The 16,476-nt window shown below is 36.2% G+C and overlaps 1 protein-coding gene across 1 annotated transcript in view; it reads left to right on the top strand.

The window, feature by feature from the left end:
* Window positions 1-16,476, top strand: part of LOC148955774 (kelch-like protein 5) — a 101,154-nt gene that overhangs the window by 65,620 nt on the left and 19,058 nt on the right. The window contains 3 exon segments of the mRNA XM_089107907.1: window positions 1,439-1,614; window positions 3,416-3,667; window positions 5,024-5,195. Coding sequence (XP_088964033.1) covers window positions 1,439-1,614; window positions 3,416-3,667; window positions 5,024-5,195 — 600 coding nt within the window.

Below are 16,476 nucleotides of genomic sequence, written 5' to 3'. Positions count from 1 at the left end.
AGTGTGGTCTAAGAATGTTTTTATGGCATACAGATCAGGGAAGCCCAGTATCGTCACTGGCCCGGGATTGTGTAACTTTTGTGGCGATCGTTGTTGCCTAGTGTACCTCAAATTGTGGGAAGAACTAAGTCTTAATCGTTATTTTATGGGTTTACAGATCATTCTCTGAATTATTTATATTCGTATGCTCAGTTATGGCTGACTGGATGTATCGTGATGTTGTGTCCAGGCATATGTCGCTTTTACCTTCCCACCTCGTATATTTGAGTTTATTCCGAGATCAAGAAAAATGCTACGAGTTTTGGAGTTGCTTGAAAGTGTGTTCGATTTCAGTTCCACTGCTACACGGGTATATGAATCTGTTATTTAGTCGTATAAATGACAAACGATAGAACAAGAAATCAAGGAAATTTTAATTTCTAGTGTTGTAGGTTCGGATTCAATTGTGAGCAGGAGTTTTGTGCTCACGAGTTTTTATGCGATGACTACCTCAGTCTTTCATTTTTATAATGAAAAAAATTCAATTTTTCAGAGTAGCAGGAATTTTTTCCTCTTTTCTTCACACATGGAAATAAGAAGGTTTTTTTCAGGGTTGTTTTATTAATTCAACAATTTGTTTTAATAATTTTGGAGTGAGTTCATCAGACCAACATTACGAGAACCCCTCCACCCCTCCCTGTGCACTGATATATTTCTTAGTATGTTCTTTTTGTCGTATCACAACATGCGCTTCGTAATAAGACAAAATAGAGGTCTATAGGCTTATAATATTTTGCTTACTTCGTCTGGGCCGATATACAAGACAGTGAAAAATATGTTGATCTTATGATTTTGGGTGTCAACAGAAATTTCCAGGACAGAATTAGGGAAAGGATAGAAAAATACCCCCCCCCCCTGCTCCATTTCCAATTTAGAGAGAAAAAACAAGAATAATTTAAACAAAACAGTTGAACAAAACAAAAGAAAACAACAACAAAATTTAAAAAAATTAAAATCCGAATATTTCGACTCCACGTTTGGAAGAGTTTATCAACGGGGAAAAATGAAGGAAAGAGAAAGAAAAAGACAAAAGACTTAAATCGTCTAAAGACAAAAGCAATATACAAGAAAAAAAGGGAAACAAATTTTTTCTCTGTAATTTGTAAAAGTTTTTTTTCTCTCTCTCTAATTTGCAAATGGAAAAGCAGTGTGATCTAAGAAATTGTTCTGCCTCCATTGCATGTTACTGAGATTAATTTTGTATATATAATTTTGTATATATTTGTCCCCCTCCCCTTCATTGTGAAATCTTAAACATTAGGATACAAATTTAGTCGTTTTGCATTTATTAAAGTTCAAAGTCGTAAAACAAGACAACTCCAGTGTAATTTAGATCATTGTCAAATGCATAACAATAAAATAATATGAAAGGCATACTGATTGAGCAAAACAAAACAAGGATTTTCACTTTATACATCTTCTCGTTATAGGTCCATTGTACGCTGTCGGTGGTCATGACGGATGGAGCTTTCTGAATACTGTTGAGAGATGGGACCCTGTGTCAAAGTAATGGAATCTAGTTGCTCCAATGAACTCGCCAAGATCAACTGCAGGAGTTGCTGTTTTAAACGGAAAGTAAGGACGTCTGCCTTCATTTCTTAAGCTAGGATCAGAAAGAATTTCACCAAGTTTAATCCCGCTGAAAAAAAAGGGTTATGTTGACAAATATTCGGTTCCTTGCTGTTTTTTAATCAGATTTGAAAAAAAACGATTTTTTTTGCTTGAAAAATTGTGTTTAAGTGAATATTATAAATAAATAAAAGCTTCCTTTAAATAATAAATGAAACTATTATTTCTTTTTGAATTGGAAAATTATATATATGTATTTTAACAATAATATAAAACATCACATAAATAATTAATAAATATAAATAAATTAATGCAGAAATACGCTTAAGTAAAAGTTCTTTTTGATAGTACTTACTATTCGCACTTTTTAAAATAGATATTTGAAAGTGTTTATAAAAATAAGTTTTATGAAAATTCTTTAAGGCATCTTCAAGGAATTTTACTCTCAATCAGAATTCACGTTGAAGAATTACCGGCCGAATTCGCGTTGCGACGTTGCTTAGTCTTTTTCGCTGGACAAAGATTTGCCGTCTTCCGTCAGAATTCCACACAATTTGTTTTTTCTGTCCCCATTTTCTTTTTTTTTCCGAAATATGTCAACGTTTCTTTTTATACGTATTCTTCCTGAGATTACACAATTGTATCTCCCCACGAGACACTTTAAAACTTTTTGACTGCTTTGATTAGAATAGTTATCTTGAAGTTATTATCCAGTTTCAAAGGGGAATTATGGAGACAAATGAGGCATTTAAGGGCCTGTGGAAGGGACTGTAAGGTAGGGTGCTTGTCAATTTTCGAGCTAAGAATGGGTGCATTCAAAATAAATGCTCGTTTCAAGCCTTTTTATTCCATCTTTATTAGGTCTGTAAGTTAGTCTCATCAAACTGAACCATTTTATTTCTGTATTTGGTGAAGTAATCTCTATTTGAAGTTTAATCTCCTCCAATTTCATGCTTATAAATTCATTGTTGTAATGAACTGTGTTGTTCGGGAAAATAATGGGCAACCCTATTTCACAAAGGCCACCCTGTTGCGCAATGCCGTGAGCCTGGGGAGCCAATGGTTAAACAAATTCCTTAGAAACATCTGAATTTCAGATGCTAGGTGAGGCTGAAAAAATTCCTGGTCCTTGTCCTTTATTTTCCATGGTATAGAAAATAAATGAATCCAACATGTTTTCTTGTTTATATGAAACAGAAATGTTCCATTGTTCTTATAAATAATACAGAAAAAGCATAAAATTATTACCAAGAAAATGCAGCTTGTTTAATGAAAACAAAGTTTATCATTGGTACGCATGTACTGTTAGAACGTTAGAATGCTATGCTACGCCTTTCCTGTACTTAAGAGGGGAATACCCCGTTAAAGGCTACAGTAGAAAATCTAAACTATGAAAAAGCTATATCTTGGTACGGAAGAGCAATTTTAAGAGAGCCTCCTTTACTGTGAGAAAAGACACAAAAAGAAGCCTTTAACAGGGGAATACCCTGTTAAAGGCTACAGTAGACAATCTAAACTATGAAAAAAGCTATATCTTGGTACGGAAGAGCAATTTTAAGAGAGCCTCCTTTACTGTGAGAAAAGACACAAAAAAATAGTTGAGCGAAAATAATACAAAGAAAATTACAAAACGCATCAAAAATTTTTTATATGCTATTTTTATTGCTTTTTGTGCAAGTCAGACAAAATTTTCGGGGGGGCTCACACCTGATGTGAAAAAAGCTATATATTCATAAGTAAGGAGTTAATATAAAGAGTCTAGATCGCGCCACTCTTTCCACAAATAAAAAATTATTCTTCTTTTCAGGCTATATGCAGTCGGAGGTCGGGATAGCAGTTCTTGCTTAAAAACAGTGGAATGTTATGACCCACATACCGACCGATGGACTATGATTACCCCAATGAACAAACGTCGTGGAAGGGTTGGTGTTGGGGTTATGAATAACTGTCTGTATGCATTTGGTGGTCACGATGCTCCTGGAACCATTCCAGCTTCGACTCCATATGATTGTATTGAAACTTTAGTTGAAGATGTGTGTTACCAATTGGAGGGGGAGGGGTATATAGATATTTACTGTTTTCTTCGGAAATTAATGCAAAATCTGGATATTTGGGTACCAATTTATATTTATGGTTATCTGGTGTTGACAAAAACAGTAGCTCACTGTTCACCGCAAGTATAAAACGCAACTTAATTACCCACAATGTGTAATATAAACGTGAAAATAGTTATGGATGAATCCAAGATAAAGCGAGTTCGAAGCTGAATCTATACATATATATTTTTGTTATTGCTTAAAGTGTGTAACGTTTAATATATTATTTAACGTTTAACGTGTTTATCGTTAAGCGTAAGTCTTTATCCTAACCCCCTGTTTCGTGCTAAGGATTTGAACCCCGAGCTCGGAGACAAAATTATTTTTGAAAATAATCCACATTACATTTTAAAGAATTTGGGATTTTAAAGGGAAATTAGTTGAATTTGATATTCCTTCTCCTTTGCCACTTCGCTTTTAAGTTAAATATTGACTTTTCTGGGAAAGATCAATTCTGATAGTTCCTCTAACAAATGGTAAATATCCGCGGATAAAACTTTAGGGAGAAAACAATTATAGTAACCATTTTAAGCTTAAAAGTTTCATTTAATTTGAATTGTGCCATTCTGAAACACATTTAGGTCTAAACTGTCTTTACACAAAAACTCCAGCAACCCAGTAAAAGTTAATGCAATATAAATAGTTTCGTTTCATACTATTTTGGTATTAATAAGTTCATGATGTCAGAGCGCGTTATAAAAGCTAGTAAGTAGTTATTATGGTTAAAGTTGGGCTATTTATTTGCCCTTTCTCCCCCCCCCCTTGGTTCGTGAAAAGGAGAGTTTACCTTGTTTTTTTATGTGTTTTATTGGTTATGTATGGATATGGAATTGTGGTGGTGTTTAAACGACTGGTCTTTTAAAGATGAATAATAAGGCGTTGAAAGCATTTCAGTAGGCAGTATGCCATCGACTGTTTTCTTCAGTCACGCCATTTTGTATTGAGTCCTTGCCTATCGAGAATTGGCCAGAAGGTCTCAGACGAGTGAAATGATTCGGGCTAGACCGTAAATCTTATGTGTCTCCCCCCTTCCCAAAACGTAGGCGTTTGTGGGGTGTCACCTATTCTTTTAAGTCTGTTCAACTTTTGCTGTTTATTTTGGAATTTATAAGTAAGGAGAACATCAATAACGATCATCTATACTTTGCTTTTGTAGTTCTTTAAGATAAGGAGAAGGTTAAAAAAGTCCTCTTAAAGGACTCCTTGTTATATATATAGTTTGTACTTCTTCCTCTAATTCTCCTTCTTAGACAGCATTTAAGCCTTCAGCGTATCGATTATCTTTAGTCTTGATTGCTTAGTCTTTGATTGTCTTTCAGGTATGATCCAATCACAGACTCTTGGACAGTAGTGGCAACAATGTCCATCGGCCGAGATGGTGCCGGAGTTTGTGCTCTTGGTGACAAAACTTACATTGGTAGTGGACATGATGGTACACAGTGTCTCAACCTAGTGGAAACGTTTGATCCTGCAACAAACACTGTTGAACAGGTTTGTCTTTCTTTTTTGTAGAGACATATTACCACTACTAACAGCTCACCGCAGCACCCAGCCACTTGAGGCCAACACAGATGCGCACGCACCTCCTCAATCCCAATCTATTCAAAGTCTCCCTCTTTACACTTTCCCACGAAGTTCCCATTTCCTTAAAATCTTTTTTTATTCTATCCTCCCGCCCCAGACGAGGACGACCTGCTTTCCGTTTAGCCCTAGACGGTTGGCCGAAAAGGACAATCTTCGGTAATCTGCCATCCTTCGTCTGCAGAACGTACCATAGCCATCTCAACCCTTCTTTCATTATAGCCCTAGAAAGCGGGATTGAACCAAATATTTCGTACAGCCTGCTGTTTGAAATACGGTAGGTCAGCTGGGTACCCAGAACAATCCGTAGGCAATTTCTCTGGAAAACATCTAGCAAATCTTCATCCGCTTTTGGGAGTGCCCATGCTTCAGAGCCATATTTAACCACTGTCATCACTGAAGCTTCTAATATTCTAATTTTGGTTTGAAGACTTATCTTCCTATTCTCCCAAACTTTTTTAACTGTAAAAAAAACACCTTGAGCCTTGGCTATTCTACTTTTAACATCTTCATTGCTCCCACCGTCTTTACTAATAATTAATTTAAAAAACTTTTCACACAAAATATGTTTTTCAAAGAAAAGTAAAGAACTCCATTAAACCAAAAATGAGTTAAAATAAAATCAAATAATCTACCAAGCGTGAAACCACCACTAATCAGCGTTGATAAATAAATGAAACTCAAACGAACAGAAATTACAATAGATAACCGAGTCAAACTCAATAAATAACCGAGCAGAAATTAACATGAGTAGGGCTCAAAACCCCTATGCCTTACCAAGGCCAGAACATAATTTGCAATTTACTGGAAAAATAGAAATATTTTTACTTTTATTACTTTAATAAATCAAATAATATTAAAATTTTGAATCAAGGAGGCACACTTGTGCCTCTATAAAGAGGCGACCCACCACAATGTTAAGCAATTTCCGGTCCTAGCGGTTGCAGACAGACAGCGGTAATCGCATTTTGTAGCCCAAGCTCAAACTAAGAAACGTGCAAAATTTCACCCCCCTCCGACGTTATCTTCATGGGTAAAAGTGGGCCGGAAGTTTCGACCCTCCGACCACAGCCCCCCTTTAACGTTGTCCGATTAGGTTGAAATTTAGAGGTTAAGCTTTCCTAGGGCCCGGGAGCTTATCCTCGAAATTTCAGCCGATCATTCCTTCCCTGTTTTCCAAAAACCAGATATAGCCACTTAATGTTCATTTCTCTTTCTTTTTTTTTGTTATAGACGCCTACAGGCCACAGTTGGCAACTGATCCGGGTGAATGAGTACTCATTCGAAGCAGAATTCGACCTGTTAGGGCCTTTTGATATTTTCAGACCGAAAAAATTATCCCCCAAATTTACATTTACGAAAAACCTCGTTTTCCTATAATAGCCCATTTTAATTTTTCCCACCACAGCCCCCCTTTAACGTTGTCCGATCAGGCTGAAACTAAAAGGATAAGCTTCCCTGGCGTCTGGGAGATTGTCCTCGAAATTTCAGCTCAATCTGATCACTCCTTCCCTGTTTTCCAAAAACCAAATATCAAGTTTTGTGGGTATTTGCTTGCGTCAAAAATAGATTCCATTTACTAAAAAACAATTACAATTGTGTCTCTTTAGTACAGTGGTTGATACTCCTGACTGTCAGGCGGAAGAACCGGGTTCGATTCACCGTCAAAACAAATTTTTTATGTACTGAATTTAAAGTTTAAAAAAGAAACTCAGTTTCTTTTTTAAATTATTTGAAAAAAAATACGTTTTCTAAAGAGTTAAAGAGGCTGAGTTACAAGGTCGACCCTTAAAACACCCTGTCGAGAAAGAAAAGAATAATACACAATCATCTAACAGTTAGTCAAGCAATAATAAGTAATAAACCGTACAAAAACGTGCAGAAATTATTTGAAAAAAACTACGTTTTCTAAAGAGTTAAAGAGACTAAGTCACAAGTTCGAACCTTAAAATGTACAGGGATTAGAAGGTACAATAGGGGGGTTGCCGCCCCCAAACCCCCCGCTTTCGCAGCCTTTAAATAAAAAAAAAATTTAAACTGAAAGTAAGGAGTGACATTAAAACTTAAAACGAACAGAAATTACTCCGTATATGAAAGGGGCTCTGCCCTCCTCAACGCCTCGCTCTTTACGCTAAAGTTTTTATTGCTCAAAAAAAGAGTTGTGAGAAAGTCAAACTTTCTCACAACTCTTGCTATTTTGATTTAGTTAAATTTTAAGAGCAGAAGTAGCCCCGAAAAATTGAACGTAATACCCTCAATCGTTCTTGGGAAACTGCTGAGATGCCTTATTGGGAATAAGCATTAATACAGTGCATTTTGATTTAATCTTAAGGCAACATTTAGTTTTAAAACATAATGGGCAAATCGGAGGGTGGCGCCTGGGAGGAAGACTAGTTGCCCTCCATTCATTTTTGACTATTGAAAAGGGCATTAGCCCTTTCTATTTTCAATCGAATGAGTCCTTTTCGAAGTTCCTAAGACAACTCTTTCGATACGAATTGCCCTGGTCTAAACAAAAAAAAAGAAAAAAATAATACATTGTACCCACATCGACTTAGCCCTTTCAATTTCCAATCAAATGAGCCCTTTTTGAGTTTCTACGACAACGCTTTCTATAAACATCTTATATACCCCCAAAGCATAAATTACAACCCTTGTCCTGTGGGCTGTTAGGGGAGTGTCATCCACAAAGACATATTGTTCACATCTCTGAGCTAAGTTGCACAAAATGGCTATCTAAAAGTTATGATATAGGAGTTTTTGGGGATTAGTGGGCGTGATAGGGGCCTAATTGTCTCTTCAATCACTTACGAAAATTAAAAAAGGCACAAGACCTTTCAATTTCCAAATGAATGAGCCCTTTTGAAGTTTCTACGACAACGCTTTCAATAAAACCCTTATATGCCCCCAGGGCATGACTTACAACCCTTTCCCTGAGGGCTGGGGGGGTCATCTTCAAAGACCTAATTTCCAGAACTTTCAAATACGTTGACGAAATTTGCTGTCTCAAAATTTTGATTGGATGTGTGTGGGGAAATAATGGGCGTGAGAGGGGAGCTAGTTGCCCTCCAATCACTTCCGATTATTAAAAAGGGCACTAGCTCTTTCAATTTCCAATCGAATGAGTCCTATTTGAAATTTTTATGACAACGTTTTCTATAAAAACCTCGTATGTCCCAGGGTATAACTTACAACCCTTGATCTGAGGGCTGTGAGGGGGTTGTCATCCTCAAAGACATAATTTCTGGACCTTTCAAATACGTTGAACAAAATGGCTATCTCTAAACTTTAGATTGGATGTGTTTGGGAAATAATGGGCGTGAGAGGGGGGTTACTTGTCATCCAGTCACTTTCGACTATTAAAAAGGGCACTAGCCGTTCCAATTTCCAGTCGAATGATTCCTTTTTGAAATTTCTACGACAACACTTTCTATAAAAAAAAACTTGTATGCCCCCAGGGCATAACTTACAACCCTTGCCCTGAGAGATGTAGGGGGAGTGTAATCCTAAAAAGCATAATTTCCAGACTTTTTAACTGTGTAGAACAAAATGGCTATCTCAAAATTTTGATTAGACGTGTTTGGGGAAATGGTGGGTGTGAGAGGGGTGTTAGTTATCCTTCAATCACTTTCGACAATTAAAAAGGGCACAAGCCCTTCTAATTTCCAATCGCATGAACCATTTTCGGAGTTTCTACAACATCACTATCGATAAAAACCTTATGCCCCCTAAGGTATAACTTACAACCCTTACCCTAAGGGCTCTGAGGGGTTTATCATCCTCAAAGACCTAATTTCTAAAACTTTTAACTATGTTGAAAAAAATGGCTATCTAAAAATTTTTAATCGATTTGTTTCGGGAAAAGGTGGGCGTGGGAGGGGGGTTAATTGCGCTCAAATCACTCTCGACTATTAAAAAGGGCACTAGCCCTTTAAATTTTTTTATTAAATGAGCCCTTTTTCAAGTTTCTAAGACAAAGCTTGTGTCATCCTCTGAAATATAATTTCTGGACCTTTCAACTACTTTGAAAAAAATGGCTATCTCAAAATTTTGATGTGTTTGGACAAATGATGGGCGTGGAAGGGGTGTTAGTTGCCTTCCAATCACTTTCGACTATTAAAAAGGGCACTAGCCATTTCAATTTCACATCAAATGAGTCCTTTTTTGACTTTTCTACTATACCACGTCCTAGAAAAAACCTTATATGACCCCCAGGCATAACTTATACCCCTTTCCCTGAGGGCTGGGGGGGGGGGGTATCACAAAGACCTAATTTCCAGAACTTTCAACTATGTTGAACAAAATGGCTATCTCGAAATTCTGATTGGGTGTGATTGGGGAAAAGGTGGGCGTGAGAGGGGGACTAGTTGCCCTCCAATCACTTTCGACTATTAAAAAGGGCACTAGCCCTTTAAATTTCTAATCGAACGAGCCTGTTTTGAAGTTTCTACGACAACGCTTTCTATAAAAAACCTTATATGCCCGTAGGGCATAACTTACAGCCCTTGCCCTGAGGGCTTTGGGGGATTGTCCTCCTCAAAACATAATTTAATTTCTGTCTGGAAATCAACTACACTGAACAAAATGGCTATCTCAAAATTTTGATTGGATGTGTTTGGGGAAATGGTGGGCGTGGAAGTGGTGTTAGTTGCCTTCCAATCACTTTCGACTATTAAAAAGGGCACAAGCCACTCCAACCTCCAATCGAATGAGCCCTTTTCGAAGGTTCTACGACAACTCCTTCGATACGAAGTACCCTGGTCTAAGACTAAGCAACCAAAAACAATAATTCATTGTGCCAACATCGTTCTTTACTTAGTTAGCGCTATTGCGCTGCCTATGATATTACCAAGGTTAGTGAAGCTGCCCACCTGATCTATCTTTTTGTTACCCAACGTCACCTTTTGATCTTCACTCATTCCTAGCCTTAGTGACATAGTCTTATCAACATTAATTTTCGAACCTATTCTAGCACCCTGAACTCGCAAAAGCTCTAAAAGTTCATTCATTTTGCTCACACTTTCATCTAGGATGCTTAAATCATCAGCATAATCTAAGTCCAGGAGACTTTTTCCTCTCCATTTGATTCCGTGCTCTCCCGTTGCCTTTCCTGTGCTCCTTAAGAAAAAGTCAATCAGAATGATCCATATTAAGGGGAATGGAGCACAACCCTACTTAACTTCTGATTAAGTTTATAATCCCTGATTAGCCATAATCGATTAGACGGGTCGCATCATCTCTTTTAAGTCGTATCGAAGCTTCAATTTTCCATCAACAGCAATTCTTGGACAACATAACTTCTTCTTTTTTCCAGCTGGCTTCCTTTATTTCAAATAGAAGGCGTTTCCATCTGACCCTGTGTTTATGCTGTTACGCCTAAATTCTGGATGGGTAAGGACAAAGCTAAGGTTATAATCCCTAAATAGTCGCTATTGATTATGCGGATCGGATCATTTCACTTAGCCGTGTCTAAATTCCAAGGCCCCATGAACCGTTTTATTGAATGCCCCATAAACACTTGATTTAAGGCTCCTGCCGCATTAAGGGGCGTAGAGAGCATCGCAACTCTGCTCCCTCGGCCTGACCGGTCTGCTACTAAGAGTGGTGCCTCGTCGTCAATAATTTTAGCCATCTCCTGTAGTTTGTTGAGGCTATCCTTCCCCCTTGTCCGGGATCGGACCCTTGGGCAGGACCTAATGATTTTTTTTTTTAGCTGACATCCTATATTTCAGTTACATGGCATTTACATCAGATACCGTGTTCATTCTGTTAGGTCTAAATTCAAGTTAAGACAGATATGGACAAGGTTAGGGTTGTAATATCTAATTAGCCATTGTTGATTAAGCGGCTAGACCATTTCACTTAAGCCGTATCAAAGCTTCAAGGTTCCGTGAAAAGTTTATTGCATCAAATAACTCTAGGAAAACCTTAGGATATTAAAATACTATCATAATAATTACAAAGGTTCATGTATTTTACACTTATTAACAAATGGCCTTGTAAAGTACTTTCAGACCACTGTATATAAATAATATAACAGTAAGATCACGGCTCAGTGATTTTTGGCTGTTGGATTCTCGGCGTGTACAAACAGCTCCTCTCATTTAATCTGCCCTCAGCAGTCCAGTATATTTCCCTGGAACGCGTATTTTCGCAAAAAACTTTCTCACAAGACCTTTGAAACCAGCTCGAGACTTCGAAACCTACTCGTAATTCCTAAAAACATCTAATAATAACATTGCACTACTAATTACCGATTTTTATACATATATTGGAATAAATTAATTTAAAATTAGATTCTTTAAAATTTAATATTACAAAGGTGAAGGCAAGTTTTGCATTCAAGAAAAACCTGACTTGTCTACCCGTGAAAAAATCGAATGTCGCTTATGTTTATACTTGTTTAGATGTTCCCCATTGCACTTGCATCTCGGTTCGGCTTTGTATAATGGTTGAGATAGGGAATGATCATACTGTATTATATTTATGTACAGTGTTTCTGACTAACAAATAATATAAGTTCAATGTAATTCTTTAGATAACTGTTTAAACGAATTAAGAGAATCGTATCTCGATAAACTTCATTAATTTATCAAATTTGGCACCAACATTTTGGTAGTTACTTTTAGGAATTTTAACCATTAATTTTAATAATTTTGAAAATGTAAGGCTTTTTATTAACGACCCCTTGAATTTATAGACAGCTTGAAGTTCAAAAAGGTCTGTGATTCAATACAGAATGTAATTAGTTAAACTTTAAATGAAACGTAATTTATACTGTATAAACATAACGTATACAAAGAGGCACAGTATCTATAATATGTGGAACATTGTATCCTACCCTAAATACTGTTGAACAATTAAAGGTTCCTCTTTTGTAAGAACATAAACAAGGATATTCTTTTTTTTTGTATAGGACACTCCCATAGACATAAGCATTGGACGTTATCACTATTACATCTTCTTTTCTTAACTCTTAGAGATGCCCCCCCCCTATTCTGAATGTCACCTGATCTTCTTCACATTATGTAAGTTCTTCAGATTCAAGGCTGTCTCAAGTCCATTCTTTGTGAACTAAAAGGATAATTAGGGAACTGTATAATAGAGCTTAAGGGGATAATGTTCAACTCACGGACATAATGACATGCTATAATCTGCCTTCAGCTTTTCATGTGGACTTAATGTAATGTTATTATTCATGAGTGTGTTCAGTCCATAGACAAAGTAAACTTCCATGATATCCCGCGGTTTAGTATTTAGTTTAAAGGGGCTTTTTGTGGACTTCATCTTGGACATTCGCAGGTATGACATTTATCACGTATGAGCAAAGCTTTGGCTATTAGATGTAGCGATGGGTGTGACCTCGGCAAGTCAAGAACTTTAGAAAATTTGTTTATCTCCAAATGCATTAGAAAGTAAAAGTAAATGTTTTTTTTTCGTTTAATATTCAAAGCAATCATTTGTGGAATTGGTTTTTATAAATTTATAACTTTGTGGAAGTTTTATTTTCTAGATAAAAGTGTTGTTCACTTTTCATTAAAATATTAGGCAACATTGTTGCGTAACAAAATGGGAACAGAGCCAAGGAAGGATGCTTTTTTCAGTTGACACATTGTTGCATATTGTTCGTTTTTCAATTTAGCGGAATAAGCCTTTTAACACGCTATGTGTTACAAGTGGGATTTTGGGACCCATTTGTTAATTTTAAAAAGAAATGACTTGACAATTGTGTCAAACACGGTTTTCTGTTGTGTTTCTGTAACACAACTGTATTTTTGTCAAACGCAGTTGTCTAGAAAACATAAAAATATTCAGTCAAAGGCTATTTGTAAAATTATCCGTAGATATCTCAACTGTTAGCCAGTAGATCAGACGAAATTTTGAAGATCTACTGAACATTTTGTGAATGGGTAGCGTATTTGTAGGAGTAACTTACGTAACACTACCCCTAATTCTAATTTACACCAAAATTATCACATGTGCAGCTGATACCCGTGATGTGCTCCTATGACGAATACAGTTATTGTTCTTACAGTAAAGATGCCATCTTACAGTATGAAGCCCTACAAATTTTTTAAGGGCTTCTAAGACACTAATTATTTGTGACTCCTTTTGCCGGCACAAGTATTTTTCTTTTTGGGTCCTTGAGATATAAGTATAAAAGCTAAGAATGAGAAACAAAGCACAGGTTATTCTAATTTTACTAAAAACTCTGTAAAGTTTCAAGTTGAGTACTGTGAAACCAAAATGTGCTGAGCCTCCCTCCCCATAAGAATTCCTTAGTCGAGCAATCTATCCACGAAAAATTTTTGTGTTTAAATTCAGTTGAACTAGAAAACTCATTGAACTAGATCTACAAAATTTTATAGATCCTCTGAATATTCTATGTATGGGAATAATATGTAACACTACCGCTAATTAAATGCCATCTTACGGTGTGAATATTTTCTCTTTACAGGTAGCTTCTCTTCTCCAACCACGTGCTGGAGCCTGCGTTGTAGCTATAAGACCATATTAGAAGACTAAGTTTATCGTATCTATTCTCAGATGTTAGTCTCAAGTCTGATCTCGCTGCTTATTTTATATTTAGAAATCAGATGGTTAATGGTTGAATTCGATTACGTTTTTTTGTAAAAAAAAGGTCTCTTATTTTTAACTAGTCGATATATGCGGGCACCACGAAAGAAGTCAAGTTTGGTTAATGCTAATGAAATAAAATAGGATGAATGTATAATAGTTCATGAACAAATTTAGGCTATATATTTGCACATTAGGGGGGCGGAGGGTTAAGCATAGCTTATATTAAATACGTAACCTAACCTAGGTACCCTTTTTTCACCATTTCAACTCCGTTTAAATAGTAAACTCCGGAAACAACGCTTTACAATCAATTTAGGTCTGGAAACAGGAGTGAGACAACTCCTGTGCAGATGCTGCAGCATCAGGTTTAATTCTCGGATATGTATACAGCGGTATCCGCATAATGCATAAATATCGTTTCTTTTATCATGTTTGCTATACGATATCTCGCGTGTTGCCCGGCTACTAAAACAGTACTGATCTGTCTTTACATTCCACAGAACTGAGGTCTAAAGCCCTGCATCTAACTGTGCGAGCTTTATAGACTGGACAAGTCCGTTTTAATTGATCGTGTTTCACTCAAAATATATGTGAAGTTTCTGAGTCAGAAAAGGAAGCTACTTTTGTTTCACCCATTGTTGCCAGGGCTGGATTTAAAGTTTTGACGCTTGTAGGCCCAAAGGTTTTTGCCGCTCCGTTTTTGCAAGATTTCCGGGGAAATCCCCGAAAACTCGGGGATAGGGGAAGCATTGAACAAGACGCAACCGATGAGCCAAAATTAATGAAAAAGAAAGGTGATACTGAACTCTCAGCTGCCGATCTTGGGCGACATCTGACAGCTTATAAGTGGCAATGGAATTACTGTGTTGTTTAAAATGATTTCTCTTTAAATAGCCAGCGCGGTGGCGGAGTGCACCTGGCAATTTGACGATAAATCACATCAGTCTAGCTTTTATTAAGAAAAAAGTCGCTCAGTAATAATTTATTGCGTCCTCTGGCATTGTGCGCCCCTAGGCCCAGACCTAGTGGGCGTACTGGTAAATCTTGGCCTGGTTGTTCCTATGTCAAACATTGAGCCAGCAAAAATAATGTAAACCTAATTAGCTCTTTTGCATGAAATCACAAGCAAATAAAAAGAAATGTTTTTTATTTATTTTTTTTTATTTTAATTTTGATCGATGTGTGTTAAGAAAGGAAGGAGTTGAGTATTGAGCATGAAGTTAGGGTAGCAGGGCACATGGTGTTGTTGCTATGTTATTTTTCACCTCTTCTGACGTCAGGAGTAATTTTTATTTGATTTTTTTATTTATTTGATTATACCTTCTCCATGTCATGCCCTGGCATTTGGGCATAATATGGTCTAGAAATACTTTTTGGCTGCCCGAAACAAAAAAAAATAACTGTTTGATCCTCCATGTTAGGAGCATAAAGTGCGTGTAACAGTGTAGAATACAAAACTAATATTAGTATTACAACATTGCCATACAGTAGCCATAATATGAAAAGATTATAATATAACTAATGTTTACTGCGATTGACAATGATATATCACATTTTAAAAAATGTACTTGTATTAAGTTTTTTATAATAATCTGCATTAAATAAAATAAATTTAAAAATGGAAATATTATTCCCCTTTTTTTTCTATGATAAAACTTCAGCTGATAGTTCTCGAAACAATCTATCGAAACTGTACTGGATATTAAATCTCAACAGTCTGAAATAGTGATAATATTTCTGCATGAAATAATTGCTCGGCATGATAATTTTTTTGCACTTTCCCAGGGTTCACACGAGCGAATTCTCTCACGAATTCTCTCATCTTCAACGTTTTTTCAACTTTGAATATTTTGCCTGTAAGTGTTGGGCAACTTGAAAATCCTGTGTGAACAAAGCTATAACTAAATTGCTCGTTAATGCGATTGACGATCAATATATATTGCAGCAATTTTTCTGTTTTAACCAAGGGTTAGTTGGTTCAATTTTAATATATTGACAAGAACTTTCTTCACGGTATTGCTTTCTTCATTTGAAATTCAGTTTATTCTAGTATATAAATAATTAATTATCTAATTAAACTTGTCGGTGCCTATAATATGTTTAGTTTTTACTAAAGCAAGAATACCTCTTTAGTCTTTTGGGGGATTTAGAGGGGTGGCAAAACCCCACTAATTTTTCTTCATTTCCCTTCGTATTAAGTTTACCTCCATCAATCGTTACAGTTTCTGTTAAATCATTTCTTGATTCAAATTAGTTTCTTTCTTTTTAGATTTAGTATCTTAAATAAAATAACTTTAGATTTGAAGAATAACTTCAAGTGTTCTTTCAAGTAATCCTCTGGTTTTAGAAATTACCCAAACAAAACCTAAATTTTTCAATTAATAAGGGTTTGGGAGCAAAAATTCCAAAGTGTGCTTTTAACAACCCTGGCCTCGAGTGTGCATAAATAGCTCACCGAGGCCTAATGCTCTTATTATCTAACTAGAACACCTGTGAAGAATATAATCAATTATGTGATAGACGGATAGAAATAATATCTACAAAACATAATAGAAAAGTAAGCAACTACATGTTTATGAAAATAAAAATAATTTTACCTCTCACAAGAGAC

The sequence above is a fragment of the Artemia sp. Qi Xiang Cuo genome, chromosome 2 (assembly GCF_049724085.1).
Source record: "Artemia sp. Qi Xiang Cuo chromosome 2, ASM4972408v1, whole genome shotgun sequence".
Lineage (NCBI taxonomy): Eukaryota > Metazoa > Arthropoda > Branchiopoda > Anostraca > Artemiidae > Artemia > Artemia sp. Qi Xiang Cuo.
This window is presented reverse-complemented; position numbering and strand designations above follow the sequence as displayed.